General features: G+C 39.7%; 1 protein-coding gene across 3 annotated transcripts; it reads right to left on the bottom strand.

The window, feature by feature from the left end:
- Positions 1 to 453: 453 nt before the first annotated feature.
- On the bottom strand, positions 454 to 18,356 carry SMPD4 (sphingomyelin phosphodiesterase 4). Of its 3 annotated transcripts, XM_059827551.1 has the most exons (19): positions 18,309 to 18,356; positions 17,901 to 17,987; positions 17,248 to 17,390; positions 17,023 to 17,098; positions 16,059 to 16,167; positions 15,394 to 15,446; positions 14,661 to 14,812; positions 13,188 to 13,320; positions 12,606 to 12,677; positions 8,972 to 9,061; positions 6,286 to 6,431; positions 5,744 to 5,834; positions 4,612 to 4,712; positions 4,149 to 4,312; positions 3,226 to 3,431; positions 2,448 to 2,681; positions 1,600 to 1,731; positions 1,305 to 1,433; positions 454 to 848 (listed from the first exon to the last, which is right to left on the bottom strand). In XM_059827551.1, the coding sequence occupies exons 1-19, from the start codon at positions 18,345 to 18,347 to the stop codon at positions 522 to 524; spliced, it is 2,484 nt and encodes an 827-aa protein (XP_059683534.1). In that variant the 5' UTR covers positions 18,348 to 18,356; the 3' UTR covers positions 454 to 521. The 3 variants fall into 3 exon arrangements, with proteins under 3 accessions (XP_059683534.1, XP_059683532.1, XP_059683533.1); XM_059827549.1 differs by lacking the exon at positions 8,972 to 9,061 and having other exon boundaries at positions 18,309 to 18,347; XM_059827550.1 differs by lacking the exons at positions 8,972 to 9,061; positions 17,023 to 17,098; positions 17,248 to 17,390 and having other exon boundaries at positions 18,309 to 18,347.
- Positions 18,357 to 20,355: the final 1,999 nt, after the last annotated feature.

Here is a 20,355-nt window from a genome sequence, read left to right as displayed (position 1 = left end):
AAGAAGAGGTTTAAACCCAACACTGGGCTATGAGATGCCACTCTTGCTGCCTTGTCGCATCTTCTGGGGTTTTTTTTTTTCTTCTATCAGTGCAATTTCCTTTAAATTTCTTGGTGCGCTGCTATTTCTGTTGCCTTTGTAACTGCCCTGCGTGTAAGCATGATGTCTAAGTCCTACAGCTAATTCTTGCTTTAGAATGATGCAAGAGGCTTGACTGCAGTTACTGCTGAATCAAAATGTTTCTACATGTGACAGGGTTCATTTCAGTATTATAAATACTGATGGCTCATTCTTCACCCCTTAAAAAAAAAAAGCCATTCACTAGATTCCATAGGAATGCTTTTATAAAAATAAAATTCACATTATCTCCACGTGACAAGACCACATCATTGTTTATAAAACTCAATTAACTTTAATATTAAAAATACTTTAGGAACATCTGATATGATATGTTAGACATTGAATCCCAGGCTCATCCTTAAAACATTTAATTTTTACAAGTGTAAGCCCAGAGAAGGAAATTAGTGTTCATGTGGTTTCCATCCTTCAGAGAAAAAAGTCATTATTACGGCATAAAGAAAATATCCAATCAGGATAATGAACGTGCAGCCCACTGGCCCAATGTAAAACCAGGATGCAATGAAGTAGATCATCAGCAAAGAAATCAGAGTCCTGTAGCTAGCCAGAAACCTCAAACTGATTCTTGGTCCCCAGTTCTGGCTTGTTCTGTCCTTCACCACGGGACTATACCTGATTTTCTGTATGAGGTGAGGGTTGGTAAGATGATAGCGACAAAGTCTGCCAACAAAATCTTCCCTGGAGCAAAGCACATCCATCTGATCAGCAAACTGAGGTAAGAAAAGTTTAAACATTTTTATTATACTGCAACTACTGTCATAAAGTAACTGTAACTTATTTTACATTTTTTTTCATTTATAGGATTAGGATTATAGGAAATAGAGGAGAACAAAAATCAAAATGCACTTTTAAACAGTGTAGTGCAGACTTCCCTGCATCTATCATACCTGTAGGAAGAATAGCATTTGCTTTTCCTGTTTTGGAAACATTCATTCTGAATGATACTTTATCAAGCATAAAGAACACATTTAAAATGTTATTTATTGATGTTTACCTGTAGTCTGCTTTTCCTACACAGAGAAGCAGGCCTGATACTATTAGGAAATACCCATCTAGACCACAATAAAGCAGACAGAGTGAGAACAAATAGAGTGTCATATATGTGCAAATGCAGTGAAGAACAGAAATTTGCAATGGAAAATAAAAGGAGGCAGTGCTGTACTCACCCTTTCATTAAGCACCGAGGCTAAACGAAATAGGAGGCGGACAAGAGTGGCATTTTCGTAGCTTCGGATGGGCTGAAGCTCAGTATCTCCTTGGTACTGCACATCAAATCTACGTAAGCCATTTATGATCTAGAAACAGGAACACAAACCCCTGATCTTGTAGCTCCCATCTGAAACACCTTTTATACAGGCACCTCTCCTAGCCCCAAACAAGTAGCATTTCTCTTGATGGAGAAGGGACAGCTTGTTTTTTCAAGAACAATCTAGGGTAGCGATATGGAATCTCTTCTCTCACCTGGTACCTGCCAAGGGGTGTAAGAATGAGGCCATCCTCGCTTTCAATGCAGTCTGGAAGCTGTTTTTTTCCATTCTCATCTTGAGCTGTCCCACACTTCATCATCATCTGGGTCAGTTGGGCTTCATTCAGCTACTCAAGAATAACACAGTTTTAAAGCACATGTTTGATCTACCCCCTTCTATTTCTTTCTCCCTTCACAAACTCCTTAGCACTGGAAGCCTTTGACAGCCAGCACAGATACCAAGAACTGCTTAATAGCACCTCGGTTAGACATTTAAAAGGAGAGAGAAGTCTCCAGATTTCTTATCTGTACTCGTCAAATCAAAGAGAGGTGTTCTGTTTTATACATCCCTTACTCCTTCAGAGCTATCAAATAGCTGTCTTCTCCTAGGTCAATTCTGTATGAGGGCATGTGGCTGTCAGAGAAACTAATCTGTTCTTTTCAGTTTCGCCAAAGAACATTACTTTTAGTTCAACCATTCATCTACAGCTGCAGGTGTATTTTTATAGCTCTTTACATTCAGAAGATACTGGACTGTTTTTAAAATTTAAGCCGTGCCTTTCATGTTCGTAAACATGAGAACAGGCACAAGTAAAGGGACAGGTTTGGTATAAACTATACAGTCCAGAAGAGTGGTCACCTGAAACAAAGTAGGCTTGATATTTAGAAATTCAGAGCATCTAGTTCCATCTATATTGAAAGGGGTTTTGAAGTGGTTAGGTAAAGTCAAGCCTAGAAGACATTTACAACAAAATTTTCTAGCAGGGTCAGAAGTACATTTGAGGAATCCTGACTCTTGTTCACACTGCCACATAAGGGAAGTTCTTAGAGAGATGTTACATACCTTAAAGATTTGGCACAAGTATTCCAGTGCCTTCTCTAAATATTCATCTGTTTTTTTGATGCTGTCTTGCCCAATTTCATCAAGGTCATTGCCTGTGTAGGAACCATTCATCTCAGATGGTGTAAATCTAAACCATGAAAAGAAGGACTGGCTGGCCATTGTCTCTGCAGAATGGTCTGATATGGACTTTGCTGTCTGCTGCGCCTGATAAATTAACTGAGCCAGCTTTAACACCTGAAACAAAAAAAATAATTGTGTGGGATAAACATAAAGGACCACTAAGAATCAATATGTGGATAAAACTCTGCCTTGATACCTGGCAGTGAGAGCAAACCCAGCAAACTCACTCTCTTGGCTCATATGGACTTGTGCTAAGGTAGTTCTTTGCTGTTGAAGCACTTAAGAAATTTGTGTGCTGCTTAGGTTTTTCAGCTGCTTTTTCTTCCCCTCCTGCTATTTTTATCTGACTTGCTGATGGGTACTAATCAATACAGTGAATCAGAAGTTCACAGTAAGCACGTTTGAGAGGAAATACTCGCAATATACTACTCCAAGGCAGCACACTGTTACATTAACTTCTTATTTAGGAAAGCACAAGCAGATTTTTACAGCTATGTTGGATTGAGACCTCTCTGGTTCCAGAAGTCACAATCAGCAAACTTAATTATGCAGTAGTGCAGGGTGTGAAATTTTCCACTCTTCTTATAATATGGATGCTCTGCACTGAGAAAACACCTGTCAAAGGAGAAAGAAAGGTGACGAGAAACTTGTTGCTTACCAAATTCCTGACTTCTGTGCCAAACATCTGTTTATACTGGAAGTCCTGTCCTTCCAGGCTGTAAACATGACTCTTGACCTTAAATGAGGCATCTGTAATAGCTGGAGGCCACGATGAGAAGAAGCTCCCACCAAGCGTGGGAGTCATAAAAAGTCGGTGTTGACGATGGGGAATAACAAGTTCTGGCTCCAGGAATAACTGTTCTCCTAGAATATGAGAAAAGTAGTGAAGGTGGTTACATAATACTTCTTGGTTTTGCCTGGGGAAGGTCTAGCTACAAAGCATCTTAAGGCTGCTGGGCAACTTGCTTTTAGATAGGCAGGTAGTTGTAGGGGGAAAGAGGTCTTAATTACCTGATTTTCATTTAATTCTCTCTGCCCACAGCAGAAAATGTCAGAGTGCATTTAAATGTTACCATACAGACAGCATTTTAAGCCTGCAACTTTTTTTCAACAAAGGCAGGGGAAAAATCATGACACTTGAGACAGTGATACTTGTCAAATTTTGCCTGTCCCAAATTTACTGTATCCTCATTATACTGAAATGCATGCATGACTAACTGACTAGCTATTTTGCTAAGTATAGATACCTTCAGAGATATAAGAAGTTTTAATCCTGAGATAAATAGTCAATTAAGACAAGTGTAAGAAAAACTGACTTTATTGTAAACACCCAATATTGTGTTCTTTATTCTTTAAAGAAAAATTGGGAGTGAAATCTAAATGATGGTGCTTAGAAAATAATTACAGACACATTAAACCAATACAACAAACATTAGTGAAGACACACAGACTTTTGAATGGCAAAATAGCATGCAAAATGGGAGAGTAAGTCTATTCACCTCAGTGCTTCTGAGGCAAGATGTAGCCATTGTGAATAAAGACTGAGACAGGACAGCATAAGATGTCAAAATATCCATTTACCTTTCAGGATCATTTCAGCTAGATTGGGCTGAGCAAAGACCTTGGCTACTCGGAACACCATGAGAGCATTTTTTGGACTGACCAAGTCGGTTCGAAGAGCTCTGTTCAGAAATCCTACAAACAGCTTAGTATACATGAGTAGGTTTTCTTGAATGAAGGTAGCCCTGTCAAAGTGAGTACAGGATTTGTGAGTATAGCTATTTAAATAATTGTTATTTTGTCTTCTGCCAAACGAGTCATTAAGGGAATGTTTTATACTGTCTCTGGAAAGATGGTCTATTTGCACTGAGACAAAAGAATACTCCTCCCAAAACAAAAGCTTGTGTTGTAACAAATAATCTCTGATCTTGTAGGAGAAGCTAATTCAGGTTGGTGGATGCCTCCAGAAATTCTGCTGTTTTACTCAGAATCTACATAAAATTGAGGTTTTGTTCAGATTACTCACAGTTGCTTTCCTCCTTACCATTTCTCCGACACGCTGCGAGGCAAGGGCTCTGCACTTTGTGGTGGCTTTTCTGGAGCATACCTCCAAGGCTGCAAGTAACTTAACCACATCTCAAGAACCTAAGCAAAATCACACATAAAAACACGTGAGTATCAATACTTTTTGGAAAGGAAGACAGATGTGTTTTGTTTGTTTCTTTTAAACCTAGTGAATATTATCTTAATGACATCTAAAAGTTTTTAGGAATAAAGTGCTCTCTAGTAATCTGAGTATCTTTGAAAAAGAACTGAAAAAACTAAGTGCATGTTTGTTAAAACCAATCTGGATTTTCTGTAATACCCTAATGAGATGGCACTCAAACATCTACTACAAAAAAAGAAAACTTAGTTGGTGGCTACATTTAAGGTGCATGATAGTGTTCACTGATATAAGCTCTGATAGTGTTCACTTAATCCCTATGGAAGTAAGTAAACAAGATGCTACATTAATATCATTTGAGCTCTTGTCTTCTGCATAGACATACCCACCACCCTGAGGAAACACCGTGGAGTCCTGATTGGACTGAAGCCAAGAATAGGTTTGCCGTGGCCCCTGTAAACATTTCTCCTGACATTCTGTCTTATGTGCACTACTCAAACACTGCGATATAGCTAACTATAGGCCTAGTGAGCAAGACTAGCCCTGTTACATTCTGCATTTTTAAACTCCTACATTAATTACCAAGAGTCATGGTCTATGTATTTCTTTTCCTGCTTGCAAGACATAATATTTGCAGTATCTTGCTATCATAAATTAATATTTTATTTCTTTTGTTTATGACCTATCATACTAGGTAAAATATTAAGAAATAATGACCTATAAGAATGTATCTGTTTTAAGAGTAACACCTACTTCTTTTCAATTAACAGCCATTTTCAGTGTCAGGAAAATCAGCCAATAACCTGTAGTAATTCTCACCAAGATCTATTCAACTTCCTTCTTATGTCTAATTGGCACTCTAACATTAAATATACATGTTATATAAAGAATTTCACTGCTCTAGGAAAAATAGGAAAAAAAAGATTTAAAGACCAAGAAGTAGCTGCTAAACAGCAATAACTAATTACTAGTTCTGTTGAGTACAGACTTAGAAAGAGAAGCAGGTACGTACTGCTCTGAAAGAGGCATCCAGAGGCCAGTGGCCAAAACAGTGTTGCAGAAAAATATAAAGTTTCTCCTGGACAAACCGAGGAATTACAACCCTGCAAACAGATTCAAAGACAGTCACATGTATAAACCAGCAGCAAATTTAAAACAACCAACAACCCAACCCAATTCTACAAATGCAAATACAGAAAGGACTGACCCAAACTTGTTCTTTCTTAACTGAAGCTACTTCTGGCCATTGAATTTCAACTCAAATACATAAATATAAAATTCTCCACTAACCTTGGCCAGAATCCTCTAGTAGCATTTTCTTTTCTCTGACTCATGCCAAGATATAGGCTAGTGTAATACCAAGACATGTCCCCTCCTGAAGCTGCCCCCCTATCTAGTGGATGTGAGAAACATAAACCATTAGCTCTCATATACTTTTAATAATGTACTTCTGTATTTAGCCATCAAAACAACGTAATTCAACCTCTCAGTGAAAGCAGAGCTTTTCAGGGAGAAGCTCTATATGTTTCAGAGACAGGCTGCTCATGTACCTACCTTTTGAACTCCTCTAGTGGGCTGGCTGTGTGGGAGTGGGCTGAAGGGGAGAGAGGCTCTGGTTTAAGGCTGTTGCTGAAAGCATGCAGATGTTTCACAAGCAGTCTTACCACTAGCACATGCTCTTCAGTGGGCTTAAATGACTCCTAGATTCAAAGCGAAAGACAGGAAGATAATGAGTATCATGCTAAATGTCCAGGAGATAATTCAGGAAAATTATATTCTCAGATCAGAAATCGAAATACAAGAAATTCTCTCTTCCTTCTAGGTTCTTCACTGTAGTTTGGTACCACCTGATTTTAGACAGACTTGCTCCCCAGGACAAGCTGCATCAATCTTCTGCCATCAGTTTACTAAGAAACAGTAGCGTATTTTTGATAATGTGATTGTAAGAAAAAGTATCTACAGTACTCTAACGCACTGAATTTCAGGCTAGCATTAAAGAACGGAGTAACTTGTAGATTTTGACTTACCCCTTCCTGAAAAAAGAATATGGACCTTTTCATTATGGTTATAAGTTCATTGCTGTGGACAGCACAACAGATCCTTTGTTTATGCTCCTGGCTGGCTTTACTGAGTTCTCCTTCCTATGCTGGTACTCATCTGCCTTATAAGAAAGAATAATCCTAGAAAGAGTTACGGTAAGAATGAGAACTGCTTCAAGTGCTGCATGATCCTGTTGCTTCTAGCATCATTATGGGTAGATGTAGCCTGGGTGGGAGTAGCAAAAGGAGTGATGGTGAGCCACAGTCATGTTACTAATAAATGAGTGAGTGTATGATATAGCAGGGAGATGAATGAGGTAAAAAAGAGCTAGTTCTCCTGGATGCCCAGCACCAGAGTTGGTCTGCTGCGGAATCTGGAGACAAAGCAGTAATTCCTTTGCTACTGTAATCTGCTTTAAGAGTAGTGAAGTAATATCAGTCCACTACTGAAGGCAGATTTTAAGATATCATTTGTAGTCTAAGTTTCACATCTCTCATGCTTCTCGCAAGTTGAGAAGAATGTACATGAAACAAAAGTTACAGCTGCAAGTATAATGGAAGATGCTGGAAGAGTGTATTAGACAATAGCTGCAAGCTGTTTCCAGGATGCCAAATGCAGCCATGCTGAGGTAAGATGCTGAACATGACTCTAGGGGACTGGCAGGCTTTTTCATAAAAAAAGCTTCCACTTCTTAAATCCATTCAACAGTATTTCCAGTGCTGGGGGCAGGGAGCGGGGGATGTCTTTGTGTGTCCTTTCTCTGCAATGCCTGAGGCAAAGCAGATGTGTTTTTACAATCTCTTAAGATTTTTAATACACTGTAAAGATCACTCCAGGAAAAGAGTCAAGGCTTTTGATGATGAATATAGTCACTTAGTTCAGCCAAATCTGAGTCTCTAAGAGAGTGGATAACCTGTTACCAGTTCTAATGAAGGCTGGTCTTGTGTTCTTGACAGCTCCTGGTAAGTCAGCATGTTTTCTACAGTCCTGAGAGTTTATATAAGAGGGTAGAACTCTGAGAAGTTACTTTGTCCTAGGAGTTTAGATCAGGATCTCCAAAAGCAATTAGAGAAGTTCAGTACTCTGCTATATGCCTTGAAAGGGTGCAATTTAAAAAAAATTCTAGCTTCCCCTTGAAGGGAGGCTTTGAACTTAAAAAACCACAAGTACCACTATTTCAATACATCATTTCAGGTGATGCTAGTAGTTTTTCTACTTAGCAATTCTTACAATTTCCTCTTAGCCTGGATCAGCACCATTATGAACATTACTGATTTTAAAAAGTATTTTTCCTCACAAGTGTTTTTGTTGTCAAACCTTAGCTTATAGAATGGATGTGTGCCATTCTTTTCTTAATGCAGTAATTAGATAAACGTAATAGTAAAAAAAGGTTTAAAAAGACAAGTAGTAGTTCCTGTTTCCTTTCTAAGCAGTACCTTGAGATATCATAGCACTTTATAAAAAAAATAAAGGATTAAACAGCAGGAAAATTCCATGTAGTGCTAAAGAGCTTTATAGTATAGTAAAAGCTTTGTAATACATATGCTCAGCCCTCCCCTTTCCCAAAATGAAGACCCAATGAATAAAGGGCTGAAGTAGGGAAAGAGGAATCGGCAATCTGTTCCAACAGGAATGTTTCTGCATGCACATTTCCTGAACAATCTGCAAATGTACCTCTTGTGTGCCTCTGCAAAACTGGACAGTCAAGTTCACATTGCCACTACAAATTTAGTACTATCCAATGATATTTCACTGGCTCAAACAACCTAGATGTTACGTACCTTAATTTTAGGTGACAGCCATGCAAATTCTGATCTTCTCTTCCATGCTTGAATGACTATAGTGTGTGAGGGGCAGAAATCTGCCATCAGTGAGGCCAGTTTTGGTGTCAAAAAATGTCAGCATAGCTGATAAGCCTCTTTCTACAATGCATTACAAGAATGCATCTCTAAAAATGGAGTTCCCAATTAGTCCTCATAATATGCTAGATTTTAACTATTTTCTCCATGATCTTTGCTAATACTTCTCAGTATCTGTTTTCACTGAAAATTTAGTAAATCTCAACACAGTGTTCTTAATCAAGTTGTGAAACCACACCTTAGCAGAAAAAGCTGCTGTACAGCTAGCACCGATACACTTTGCAGATTATATGATGGAACGAGATTTTTAAAAAGGAAACAAAATGAAAAGATGATAATACTTGGTATGCGTGGAGGGCCTGGTAGCTGGATTGGGCAGGACTACCGTGGTGTTTACTGGAGATACTGAGTCGGTAGTGGAGAACCTCCAGCTGAGACAACAGAAACAAAAAGGAAGGGGGGGTAGGGAAAAAAAGGAGAGAAGAGAGCAAGAGAAAAAAAAAGTGAGAATGAGCCCAAGGAAGAACGGTGGGGGGAAAAAATGAACATCACAAATACAGTCAGGGACAAGATATCACAATAACAACTGCAGCCACAGTATCCTCTTCTTTCTGATGTTCAGTAGATTGATTCCACAGTATTTCATACCCTTTATCAACTTGGAAATAAAACTGGGAGCAGGTGTCAAAAAAGTGTAGCTGTAAGGGGCTTTGGCTGTTCTCTTTGCTACCCTAAGAGCAAGTACTGGTACGGGATATGGAGCTTTTGCCAAATAAACTCACCATGTCAGAAGTTAACGGAACTGCGGCAACAAGGATTTACACACTGTTATAGTGTTTTATTAAATAATGGAATAAAAGCATTCAATATTCTGCAAGCTTTTTTAATACTATTTTGAAAACTTTTTCATTTCTTCCTGTGCTGCTGGAGAAGCAGGAAAGAAATTCAAATTGATACTTTCTTCTTCCCAAGGAACAGGAAGAAAAAAAGTTTGGCTCTTTATAATCACTGTGAGCCTGTCCAGTAAGTTTCCAGTTTGGAAAAATCCTCTGTCTGCTCTTTCTACTTAAAGGCCATTTGGGAAGGCTGCAGGTCTTGTAATTCCTCTTTTGAGGAAATTGACTTTTACAATTAGGGAAACATCACATGTATAAAAAGGCAAAAGACATACCTAATGTACAGCGTTATATGCTGATGCAAAAGGCATCTTGCCTTAACACTGAAATCTCTGCGAGCCTCAGCCAGATCCCTTCTTGGACAAATAAGGTAAAGAGTATTTTTTGACAATGTGATGGTGAAGAGGATACTGTGGCGACAGTGACACACATGTATGAAATTAATGAAAAAACATAAAACAAAAAATGTACACTACACAGTTCCCAATGACTATTGTGAGGCATCTAAACTAAACTCTCCAGGTCACACCTCTATTGTCTTTGAACAGCCCCTACTCAATCTCCTCTAGAGCCAGTTTGGTATCTTTTGGTTTTACACTCTTAGAGGAGTAGGATTGTTACTGCAAGCTCCCCAACAGCTCAAGCACATCATCTACTTCATAATCGACTCCCCTGCCACAGGAATCGGCAAGAGCCTGTAGTCTAATGGGTGTTCCACATACAGTGCTGGGGTCTGTGGCACCTGGCACTGGAAGGTCAGGAAGCATTACATAAAATTTTAATCAAAAAATTTCTTTTTAAGGGTTCATTGTGATTACAGCAGAAGGGAATAGGAAAAGAGATGCTGCACACTTGGGCTCTGGATCATCCAAGAAAGAAAAAGAAAATAGACAATGTAAACAAATGGGAAAATAGTTGAATTAATGCGGAAAACAGCGAAACTCAGCACAGCAAATAGTGTCAACCTCAGGTTCACACCAGACCCAGAAAGAATTCAAAGCAGTAAAGTAGAAGACAAGTACTTCTTCTCAAAAGAAATTATTTACTACTCATTCTCATTCTGCTGCCTTCTACTTGTAAAAGAAATCTGTGATGATATTAACAAGGTTTATGGAAAATCTATCATTCCTTGAGGTACTTCACAGGGAAGTTACATATCTGGGATCTGGCTTGGCCCATCAAACCAAACAAGCCTGGCTGCTGGACAAAGAAAGAGAAAGTTCTGTGGAACCTCATCCCACCTTCCAATACAGGTATGTAGCCATTTCAAGTCCCTGATGGTCAAACAGGCCTAGATCCAGGGATGACTAGTCACTAACTATCCCTCCTTTCAAACGCACAGAAGGCTGAATGGAATCAAGTGAACCTGCATAATTATTAATAATTTTAAAAATAATGTTTAGGGTGATCTTGGGTTTCCAGTCAAGCCCTTTAACCCTCATGTTAAAACAAAACTTTTCTCCATATTCTACTTCCTCATTTGAGGAACTAAGCAGCAGACTATTCTCCTTCAGCCCACCCCGAGATCAGTCTACAAAGCTCAGTTTAAGCACCACAGGCTTATGAACAGTCCTGTCCCCAGCTGATCTGGAACCTTTCCTCAGTCCTGCAGGAGGGATCCTTTGTCCATTTATGGATGTCATGGGCAATTCCAGTCCCTATTCAGGTGTTCTAACGCCCAAAGTGTGAAGACTTCCTTTTTTATATGCCCATGATTATTTTCCCATTAAAGATGAAACTAAAATACCATCAGGGAGTTACGGCCTCAAGTTGTGGCTCAACACACCTTGTTGAGGATTCTGAAGTGATGATTTCAGAGAACTTTAAACTCAACCTAGGCCCTATCCCACCATAACTTTGATAGTCATTGTCTACATCTGCTGCTCCCTAGTGTTAGAAAAGAGCATCTGAAATACAGAGGGTGAACAGAGGAGAGAAGTTTAAAGCAATCATTTCTGGCCTAAGCACAGTGCTTGATGCACAGAAACTGGACAGACAGACAGACCAAAAGTACTTCAAGCAAAGCCTTTCCATCACAGGTGCACAGCCATGCTGCTGGGAGTCCCAAGTGGAGACTTTGCAACATCAGTGAGTTTGCATTTTGACCTCAACTTTAAGAATAAAAGACAAACCCCATCATACTTCAGCTCTCCAATGTTTTTCCCTAGCAAAATATAAATACGTTTGTCATTTTATAGCCTGTGCAGTGAAGGATCAGAATTTCTCAGTCAGTCAACTCTCATACTGCTTTTTCACACAGGAATAAATCCTGAGTAGCTTTCTCTCCCCTTCTATGAAAGTCCCACTGTGACCCTGAGGTCACCGAGAGGGAATTCAGAGGATCAACATTTTCTCCTTCAAATTCCCTTTACATTTTTAATGCCTTTGATCTTAGCTTCTCCAACACTTACTTAGTTTTTACATGCAGTAGTTTGTTACTGAACAGGCCACTGTAAACTGCTTAAAAAAGTGTATTATCTGAGCAAGAGCTTATAAGATATTCTGAATTCTGTAGCTACATAACTGCTTCTGACACCATATTTTGGAATAGGAAACAACAAAAATGGCTTATTCACTTAACACTGAAGTACAGTTTAGTAAGATTTCCTTTCTTAATTTGGATTTATGCTAGAAAATGGTTATGGATCTTAGAAATTACTAATAGGTATTTCAGTAACAGTTGCTATCGCTGCTGGAAATCAATTTTAGCTATTTTTAGCAGCCATGTTGCCCCAGTGGGATTTAAACACTATGGTTTTATAGTGGCATTTTCCCCATCATTAGTAGTTTGATTATTGGTGTTCAGATTGTTGTGACCATCCCACAACTTTGTCCATTACAAAAAAACAAAACAAAAACAAAACGACTTCTACAATGAAGGCAAATCTGGATGACACACTTATTCACAACATTCTCCATACTGGATTAGCAATTTTGATACACTCATGTAGATACTCTGATAAGTTATTTCTTTCCTTTGGACCAATATACCAAAAAAGTACCCACAGAATAGGAGATTTACCACAAGATAAGAGGTCAACCATCAGATGACATTCATGAATGAAGTACAAACTATTACCTTGACATGAGGGGACTGCATTTTCTGATACATTTCCAGTGAATAATGATGAAGCCACATTTCAACAAAGATCTGCAAAACAAATATTTTCTCAGCTAGGGAAAGAGAAATAATCCAGGACTTCTCAGTCTGAGTTGGCATACTGTTAGCACCTGCTAAGCATCAATAATTCAGTTCAGCAACATGGTAGGAACTTGCTTCAGAACAACTGTTAAGTCCAGATTCTCCTTTCCCATCCTCGATGGTGAACAGAACCAACTTCTCTGTGCTCAACCTTTGCTTAGAGCATAGAATTGACGTAAGATTAAAAAAAAATTTAAAAAAAATTACTCAAATGCTTGAGATCAGTTGTTAGATATGCAGTCTAAAAAAAAAAAAAAACATTAAGTGCCTTTCTAAATTACAACTTAAGAATTTCACAGTGATTCTTTGTTTCACTAACAGAAAACAACAGCGGCACTACTCAATTCCAAAAACAAGCTAAAGCAAAATGGCATAACTGAATCTGTTTTAAAAAGAAGAGATTCCTCAGTTAACAGCAAGAAAAGTTGTAGGGTGTTTTCTTCCTTAAATCACACTGACCTGAAGCAGTGTTTCTGATCTCCAGATCTCCTGGGAAGCTGGGTCAGCATTCACAGAAGGCTGATGGGCAATGTGCCGTTTCAGCAAGCTGGTGTGATGCATGCCGTAGGAAGTGAAAGGCACTGCTGGAGACCTTTAAAGACAAATGGAAATACTGGAGTCAGTAAGCCTCAGTACAGGGAAATATATCATTGCTTTTAATCACCAGTATAAACTGGAAAACAGTCTTTAAGAAGTAAAACTGCGTAGCTGATTACACATTTCAAAATTCTGCAATGTGTTATAATTACTAGTCACTTCAACTGTAAACAAACAGTACATCACTATTCATACTGCATTGAACCAGCTTTACACAGACCTGATGTCATGTTCAATAATACATGGTTTTTTACTTTCTCCTATTCAGTTTGTTTTCTTTCACTCTGCCTTCCATATTCATAATTCACCCGATCTGTATTTTCCTAGGTATATGCTAAGGCTCAACAGACCATGGAAACTGATATTTGAAATACATTGAAAATGCAGTTATATAAAATATAATGGCTATTTATTTTTACATTTGTATAAAACTTAATATTGATAATATTTTATAAATTTGAGTAGCAAAACCAATTTTGAAAATGTGGACTTTCACACACTTAGCCATTACAAAGAACAAAAGACCATGTGCTTATATTGGAGAATTTTCACTTCAACTTTGTAAGTTTGTTTTTATGCCATTATCATGTAGACATATAGAACTTCAGTAAGTGGTCAAAAATCTTTCATCCTCTTCCTTCCAGATCAATAGCTTGATCTATTAACATGCAAAAAGTTAACTGAAATGCAGTCACTCATTATATGATTTCATTACTAATATGTGTCTTGGCTTTTTATATCAGGAAATTATGAATTAAGAAACCTATGAGCACTATCAGTCTGCAACAAAGCCACAGACATGGTCCGGACACAGCAGTTTCAAAGAACTGCAAAACAGGTAATGAGAGCATTAAACAATTAAGGATGGCAACCTCAGAACTAAGAACAAAATGACCAATTGCCAAGTTGTCTGGCTTTATAGCAACATTAATGAAAGACGCAAGTTTCCTTGTAACGGTGGTTACCACCAGTGCCACCATCTTTACCACATACCATATGTATCTGAAGATATTAAAAACTACTCTCAAATACAGTCAGATCTCTCCTACTCCAGTTGCAGGGCACAAAAGACAACTGGAGCTGCTGAACTGATGAGTTTTTGTTGCTTGTACATGCCTTTTCTGCTCCAATAATAGCTACCTTTCAGACTTTCACATGAAACCTTTATGGTAAAATTAAATTAACATAAATCTATTTGATTTTTGTAATTATATAATAAGTACATACAGATCGTAAAGAGCAGAGGCGTTTTCTACCTGTTAGAGATTTCGTTCCAACAAGTCCTATTTTGTAAGCACCGTTCCCACAATTTGCCTCTAGCAGTGTAGTCATTACCTGGGAGTCGGGGAAGGGATGGCTCCCCCAGGATTTGGAGGTGGTGGAGGAAGGACACTTCCTTCTGTGGGTAGGAAACACTTCAGGTATGTGTCCACCAAGATGAAATAAGCACTGTTGGAAGGGCTGACATGATGGGTGACAGGCGAGTTCTGAAACAGACACACAGGATATACCTGGAGTTATATACTGTTACTTTAAGCCACTGCTAGGGAGTGTCTGCTACACAGCCAGGCCCATTTAGTATAAATAAGCAGAAGCCCAGTAGTTAAAAAGGGTGAATTGACAACAAAGACACTTTGGAGCAAAGGTAAAGTACCTAAGTGTAAGAGAACTGTTGCTGCAGTAGTGAACGTAACCAAGTATGAGAAGAGTGCAGTGTTACATAGCACAGGTAACAACAGGAAGAGGAACCAAATAAGCAGACACTAGTACAGAGCTGTGGTTATGACTTTATAAATGGTGTGATTGGATAGAGGGGTAGGAAACCCATTTGGAATCCATTGCCTGCTCCATGTTGGCACGTTGGACAGACTGCTTACTGGTATATCTAAGGTGGGTATTTTGTTTATTATCTAGTCTTACATCATCAACTGAATCAAAGCAGTAACAAATTCTAAAAGTACAGATAAAACTGCTGTTAATTTAGCTGCACAGCATCTCAGCAGGTTCCTAAAGCATTATGAAGAAAGGCTGACACTATTTTAAGGGGAAAATTGCAAAAGGTACTTACCTTCTGTGTAATCAAACTAATTGCAAAGTAAAACATGTAATATTCAAATGGATCTGGAAGAACAGAGTCAAGGATCAGACAATAAAAAACAAGTACAGCTGTTAGATATCTGGGGATGCTGACTAGATGTTACAATTTTTATTTTGTCCATGCTAAATTAACTTGCTAGAGCTTAACAGCAAATTCAGCTTTGCCTTCTTGCTTTCCAACTGACTCAAACATTGGTAATTGAGGTTTTCTCTATGTGGCAAGGTGTGTTTGCATTACTCTTCTTAGCACATTTGACTATCTCAAACAGAAACCAGTACAGCTGCAGCTAGATTGCTTCCCACAAGTACACTAACTGCAAAGTTAACATGACCTTTTTCTATCATATTACATAAACTATGAGTAGTTACGAAAACAAAAATTGTGAAATAGAGGCTCTGCTGAAATCACTGGGAGTTTTGTTGTTGACTTGAATAAAGCCAGAAATTCCCCCATAAGGGTTTATAAGAAGAGGACAAATTTATTTTTCATTGGAATCTAAATATTTCTAATCAGCTCAAACTCTTCAGCACGACCGTGATTTACCATAGATACATAATAAATATACAACAGAAATGCTCATCATATCTGTTTTAGATATTTAAAAGGAATTAAATATGCAACTGTTCAAAGGATACTAAGAGCCAAATTCAAACCTAAACCACCAGATGAAGGAAACTGGACTTTGTTGTGGTATAAAGAGCATTCTGGTAGGACTTGCTCTTGTATTGAAGCCTTCACAGGGCCCTGAAAGACAGAGTAATGAAATATTAATCTGGCTACTCAGCATACTTGCAGAGTATGTTTTCAGATAGTGAAGTTCTGCTGCATTCAGCATTCTGGGATGATACCTACATTCAGGTCACTGGGATTTTACTGCATTGCAGTATTTCCTTGTGCAAGTGCATACTCTTTAGATAACTGCCAACATTCTCACTGAAAATGAGTACTCAGTATAAGAAAAAAAACGAGCCTTCACCAAGACTTTTCCAGTTGCAGTGGGAGCAGCAGAAGACTGGTGTTTGCCTGATTGTTTTGTTAGGGTAACTGAGCTGTGGACCAGCAATTACTATACGTTTAAATGATGTTTCCTTTTGTTAAAGACTGTAGAACTATCCAAATCAATTTCTAGACAGCAGGTAGCTGGTAGCAATGGAAGAAACATAGTGAAACAACTCTGCAGATAAACATTTTTGTTTGAAATGCCATACTGCATATCCAGTCTTCAAACACGTGGGCACAAAGCGCAGCTAGGGAAGGCACTGCTCTGTGATGAGCTTGGAAAACTACTTTAAATCCTGCAACTACTGGTAACCAAGATAAAGCATACAACTTTCTCTGAGGACAGGCTAAGAATGACAATGCAGGTTTCTTGGCTGAACAGCACAAACATCTAGCTGCTGACAACCACCATCTCTTACAAAGTTTATGGCTGGGAACTCTCCTCTTCTAGCAGCCGTTTAAGAAATGGATTTGCTCTAAACCTGGAGCACTGAGGCTATACCTTGGCCTATGTTGAACAATACATATAAAGTGCGTGCAAAGTTCCAATAGCTGCAACAACAACTATATTCTCTTCTTACAAATTTTTCAGTTACTCACTGGAAGATATGAGACTGGGAAATCATATCTGTACTCTTCTGCTTGGAGTTTGTAAACCAGCTTCATCATTGGGCCACTGCAAACAAGCATCAGAAAGAAAATCCATGTGAAGTACCCTCTCCTGTCTCACTTTTGTGAGCTTATGTTCGCACAACGGAAAACGGTCAAACACTGGTTATTTGTTCACCATACATTTTTTAATCTATGCTGAAATGATGAGTTTACCTGGGATCCAGGAAATCCAAAGCCACAGAATATTCAGTAGGATTTGTTCTTCCCTGCAAACAGCGAAGATTCCAGCCTACGATGATGCCATCCAGGCTACCAAAAATGCTCTCCACCAGCCATGGGAAGATGCCATGTAGTTCCTTTAGGGAAAACAGACACAAATAGTTGATGTGTACAATTCCTCATTTGAACAATCTCTGTTGCATGTACTAGAATGCACAAAGATACTGTCTGCCAGCTATTTATGACTGTTTCCAGATTATCACTGGGCAGAGCTTCCATTCAAAAGAATGCATTATAATATGGCAATTAGAGAAAATCGGTCCTGATTTCTGATCCTACTGTATTTCCAACAATACTCATCAGCATGGTGTGCAATTATTTGTCACATTTGAAAAACTAGTTTTCCTTGTAAACTGAGGCTGAACGGTATTAATGAAGTGCAATCGACTGAAACAATCTTTTAATGACTAGAAAAGGTTTTTAACTCTCGGGAAACACTGCATTCCCACTGTTTCACCTGGGGTCCTCAAAACTCTCAATAAGACAAAAATAGCAACAAAGAAAATAGTAATATGAAAAAAAAAAAAAAGCAAATTCCCCTGAAATAGTCCGGGCCGTGACTTTCCGAAAAGGCAGCGACTGCTCACCTTGGCGGGAAACTCCTCAATGACCGTCTCCAGATCGTGGCACCTCTGAACAAACGGTTTGTTTATGCAATCTGCCTTCAAAGTGGCCTGTTGCAAATCATAAGGGAAATCAGATCACCGTGCCAGAAAGGACAATATTTATCACGGCCATGACGTAAAAATCCCCATTTTTACGCCGATTACGCCGCTCCTCCGGTACAGCATTTCTATTGATACGGCTGAAGCTACACTGACAGACCTTGTGACTTCACAGGCACACAACAAAGCTGACAGTTAACCAGAAACCGCAAGTCCAACCGAAACGGGACGACCCGCGCTGCTCCCCGCCCGCTCCGCTCGGCCCGGCCCGGCCCGGCCCGGCGGGCGCGGTGTGGCGCCTCCCCGGGGACCGCCGCCGCTCCCACCCACCAGCAGGAAGCTGGGCTGCTGCAGGTGCGGGCCGGCCATGCCGCCTCTCCCCGCGACCGGCGCGCCGCGTGTTTCCGGTCCGCGCTGCAGGAAGAGGAGCGGAAACGGCCGTTAACGCTCCCCGGCAGGACCGCAGCGCCGGCTCCCTCCCGGCCGCCGCCTCCCGCGCTCGGCGCTGGCGCGGCCCTTCTGCGTCACCAGTCTCGCCCGGCGCGCCCCGGTGACGCCACCCCGGCGGCCACCCGCTGGGCGGAGGGGAGAGTGCCGCTGTTGCCATGGTGATGGGCCCAGCGCTGTTCCCCCTCCGACATGGCCGCGCTGAGGGAGGGCCCTGCCCCGGCGGGCGGGGTGGCCGCGGCCCGAGTGGCTTCAGCCCCTTCCCGAGGATCCATGTGCTTTGTGGGGGGCTCTGGGGGTTTCTTTTGCGGACGCACCTGGAGAGCTGTTAAAAATGAAGGGTGTCGCAAGACAAAAGGGACCGCGGTCAGATAAGCCCACCGCAGCGTGGGCTTTGGTGGTGTTGAAGCCGAAGCCATCATTTGCTCAGATATTGCTGTTCGGAGAGAGCATCTTGTGAGCAAGTTAAAAGCAGCGTGAACCAAGACAGACCTCATTGCTAATACACACTTCCTGACTGTTCAAAAGGATGGTCTTCGTCCAGACTATGGGGGAATGTGAAAGTGGCGTAGTAGAAAAACATCACAATACTGTGGAGGAAAAGTAGGAGTGTTTAAACAGAAGTGTATTAAATGGCCAGAAAACAAGGCAGCTATGACACGGGACTCTTAGAAATGAGAGCTGCATACATCAGTTGAGCTATAGGAAACAGTAATTCCACATTTCCAGTAAAGAGAATTGATAAGCTGAAGTCACCAGGAAAAATACATGGTTACAGAGGTACGGATAATCACTTCTCAGTGTATAAGGAGAGCGAAAGAAATCCTTGTGATGGTAATATCCCACTGGTAGATAGACAAAGTAAAATTAAAATTCCTAATAATGTAGAAGAGTGTTCAATACATGCTTATGAGTCATATTTAGAAGGAAGCAAGATGATAGGTTTAATTGCAAAGCCCCAGTAATTTGTATGCAAGAAAAATAGATGGACAGAAAAGCTATCTGCTGCTCATTTTCTTAAAAATTGGGAATTTTGGGGAAATTCCATAAAACCAGAGGAATGCTCATGTTGTGCCAATATTCAGAGAGAGAATTCCAGTCAGAGGTCTAGAAAAGAATAATTAATTTTATAAAATACCAAAGACAGCCATGTAATTAACACCAGTAAACATGATTACAGAAAATAACCCTGCTCAGACAAGTTTGGTTTTGTTTGTGATAAGATTTACAGGTTTTGTCAGAAAAGATCAGCGTGGGTAAAATGTAGATTTTCTTGATCGTTTTGATTGGGTTATGTGAGGAAGTGCAGGAATAATTGAGTGAAATGGACTGCTTTAAGTTGTTGTAGGAGGTCAAACAAAATTATGTGGGCTCATAATCCACTGCTGTCATTAACATTGAAACAAAGCATAAAAACTGTGTTAGAGAGAACAACAGAGGAATTCCTTTGTAATGTCAGCTCTGACCCTGCAAGGTGACTTTATTCATCCAGTTTAATAGGATTGTTTACCAGTGTAAAATGAGTCAATATTTATATAAATGTTTACAGGATCAGAATGAAAAATGGTACGTTATTTCTTGGTATTGACATGTGCTTCCACTCCAATCTGCTTTTCCCAAACTGGATCTCAAAACTGCTTTTTGATCTCGGTGGTGAGTAAGAGGGGGGAAAGCAGCAGCTCCAGCGGCAGTAGAGCAATCCAGTTCCTGACTAATAAAAAGACAAATTAACAACTTTTCAGACAGCCCCATTGGGAATTCTGCCAGGCAACTAATTTGCTTATTCCTTTCCTTTTTTATATTACATTCTTTTTTTAAACAAATGTCCAGTAGTTTGAATGTAGCAAGCTGGTAACAGTTGACAGAAGAGTTCTTTGACACGTACAAAAGTGTGATGGAATAGAACTGTTTGAGCTGTATTTGCTGTGAT

Source organism: Gavia stellata, chromosome 21 (genome assembly GCF_030936135.1).
Source record: "Gavia stellata isolate bGavSte3 chromosome 21, bGavSte3.hap2, whole genome shotgun sequence".
Taxonomy (NCBI): Eukaryota; Metazoa; Chordata; class Aves; order Gaviiformes; family Gaviidae; genus Gavia; species Gavia stellata.
The sequence above is the reverse complement of the archived record's forward strand: the minus strand, read 5'-3'. Positions and strand labels throughout refer to the sequence as shown.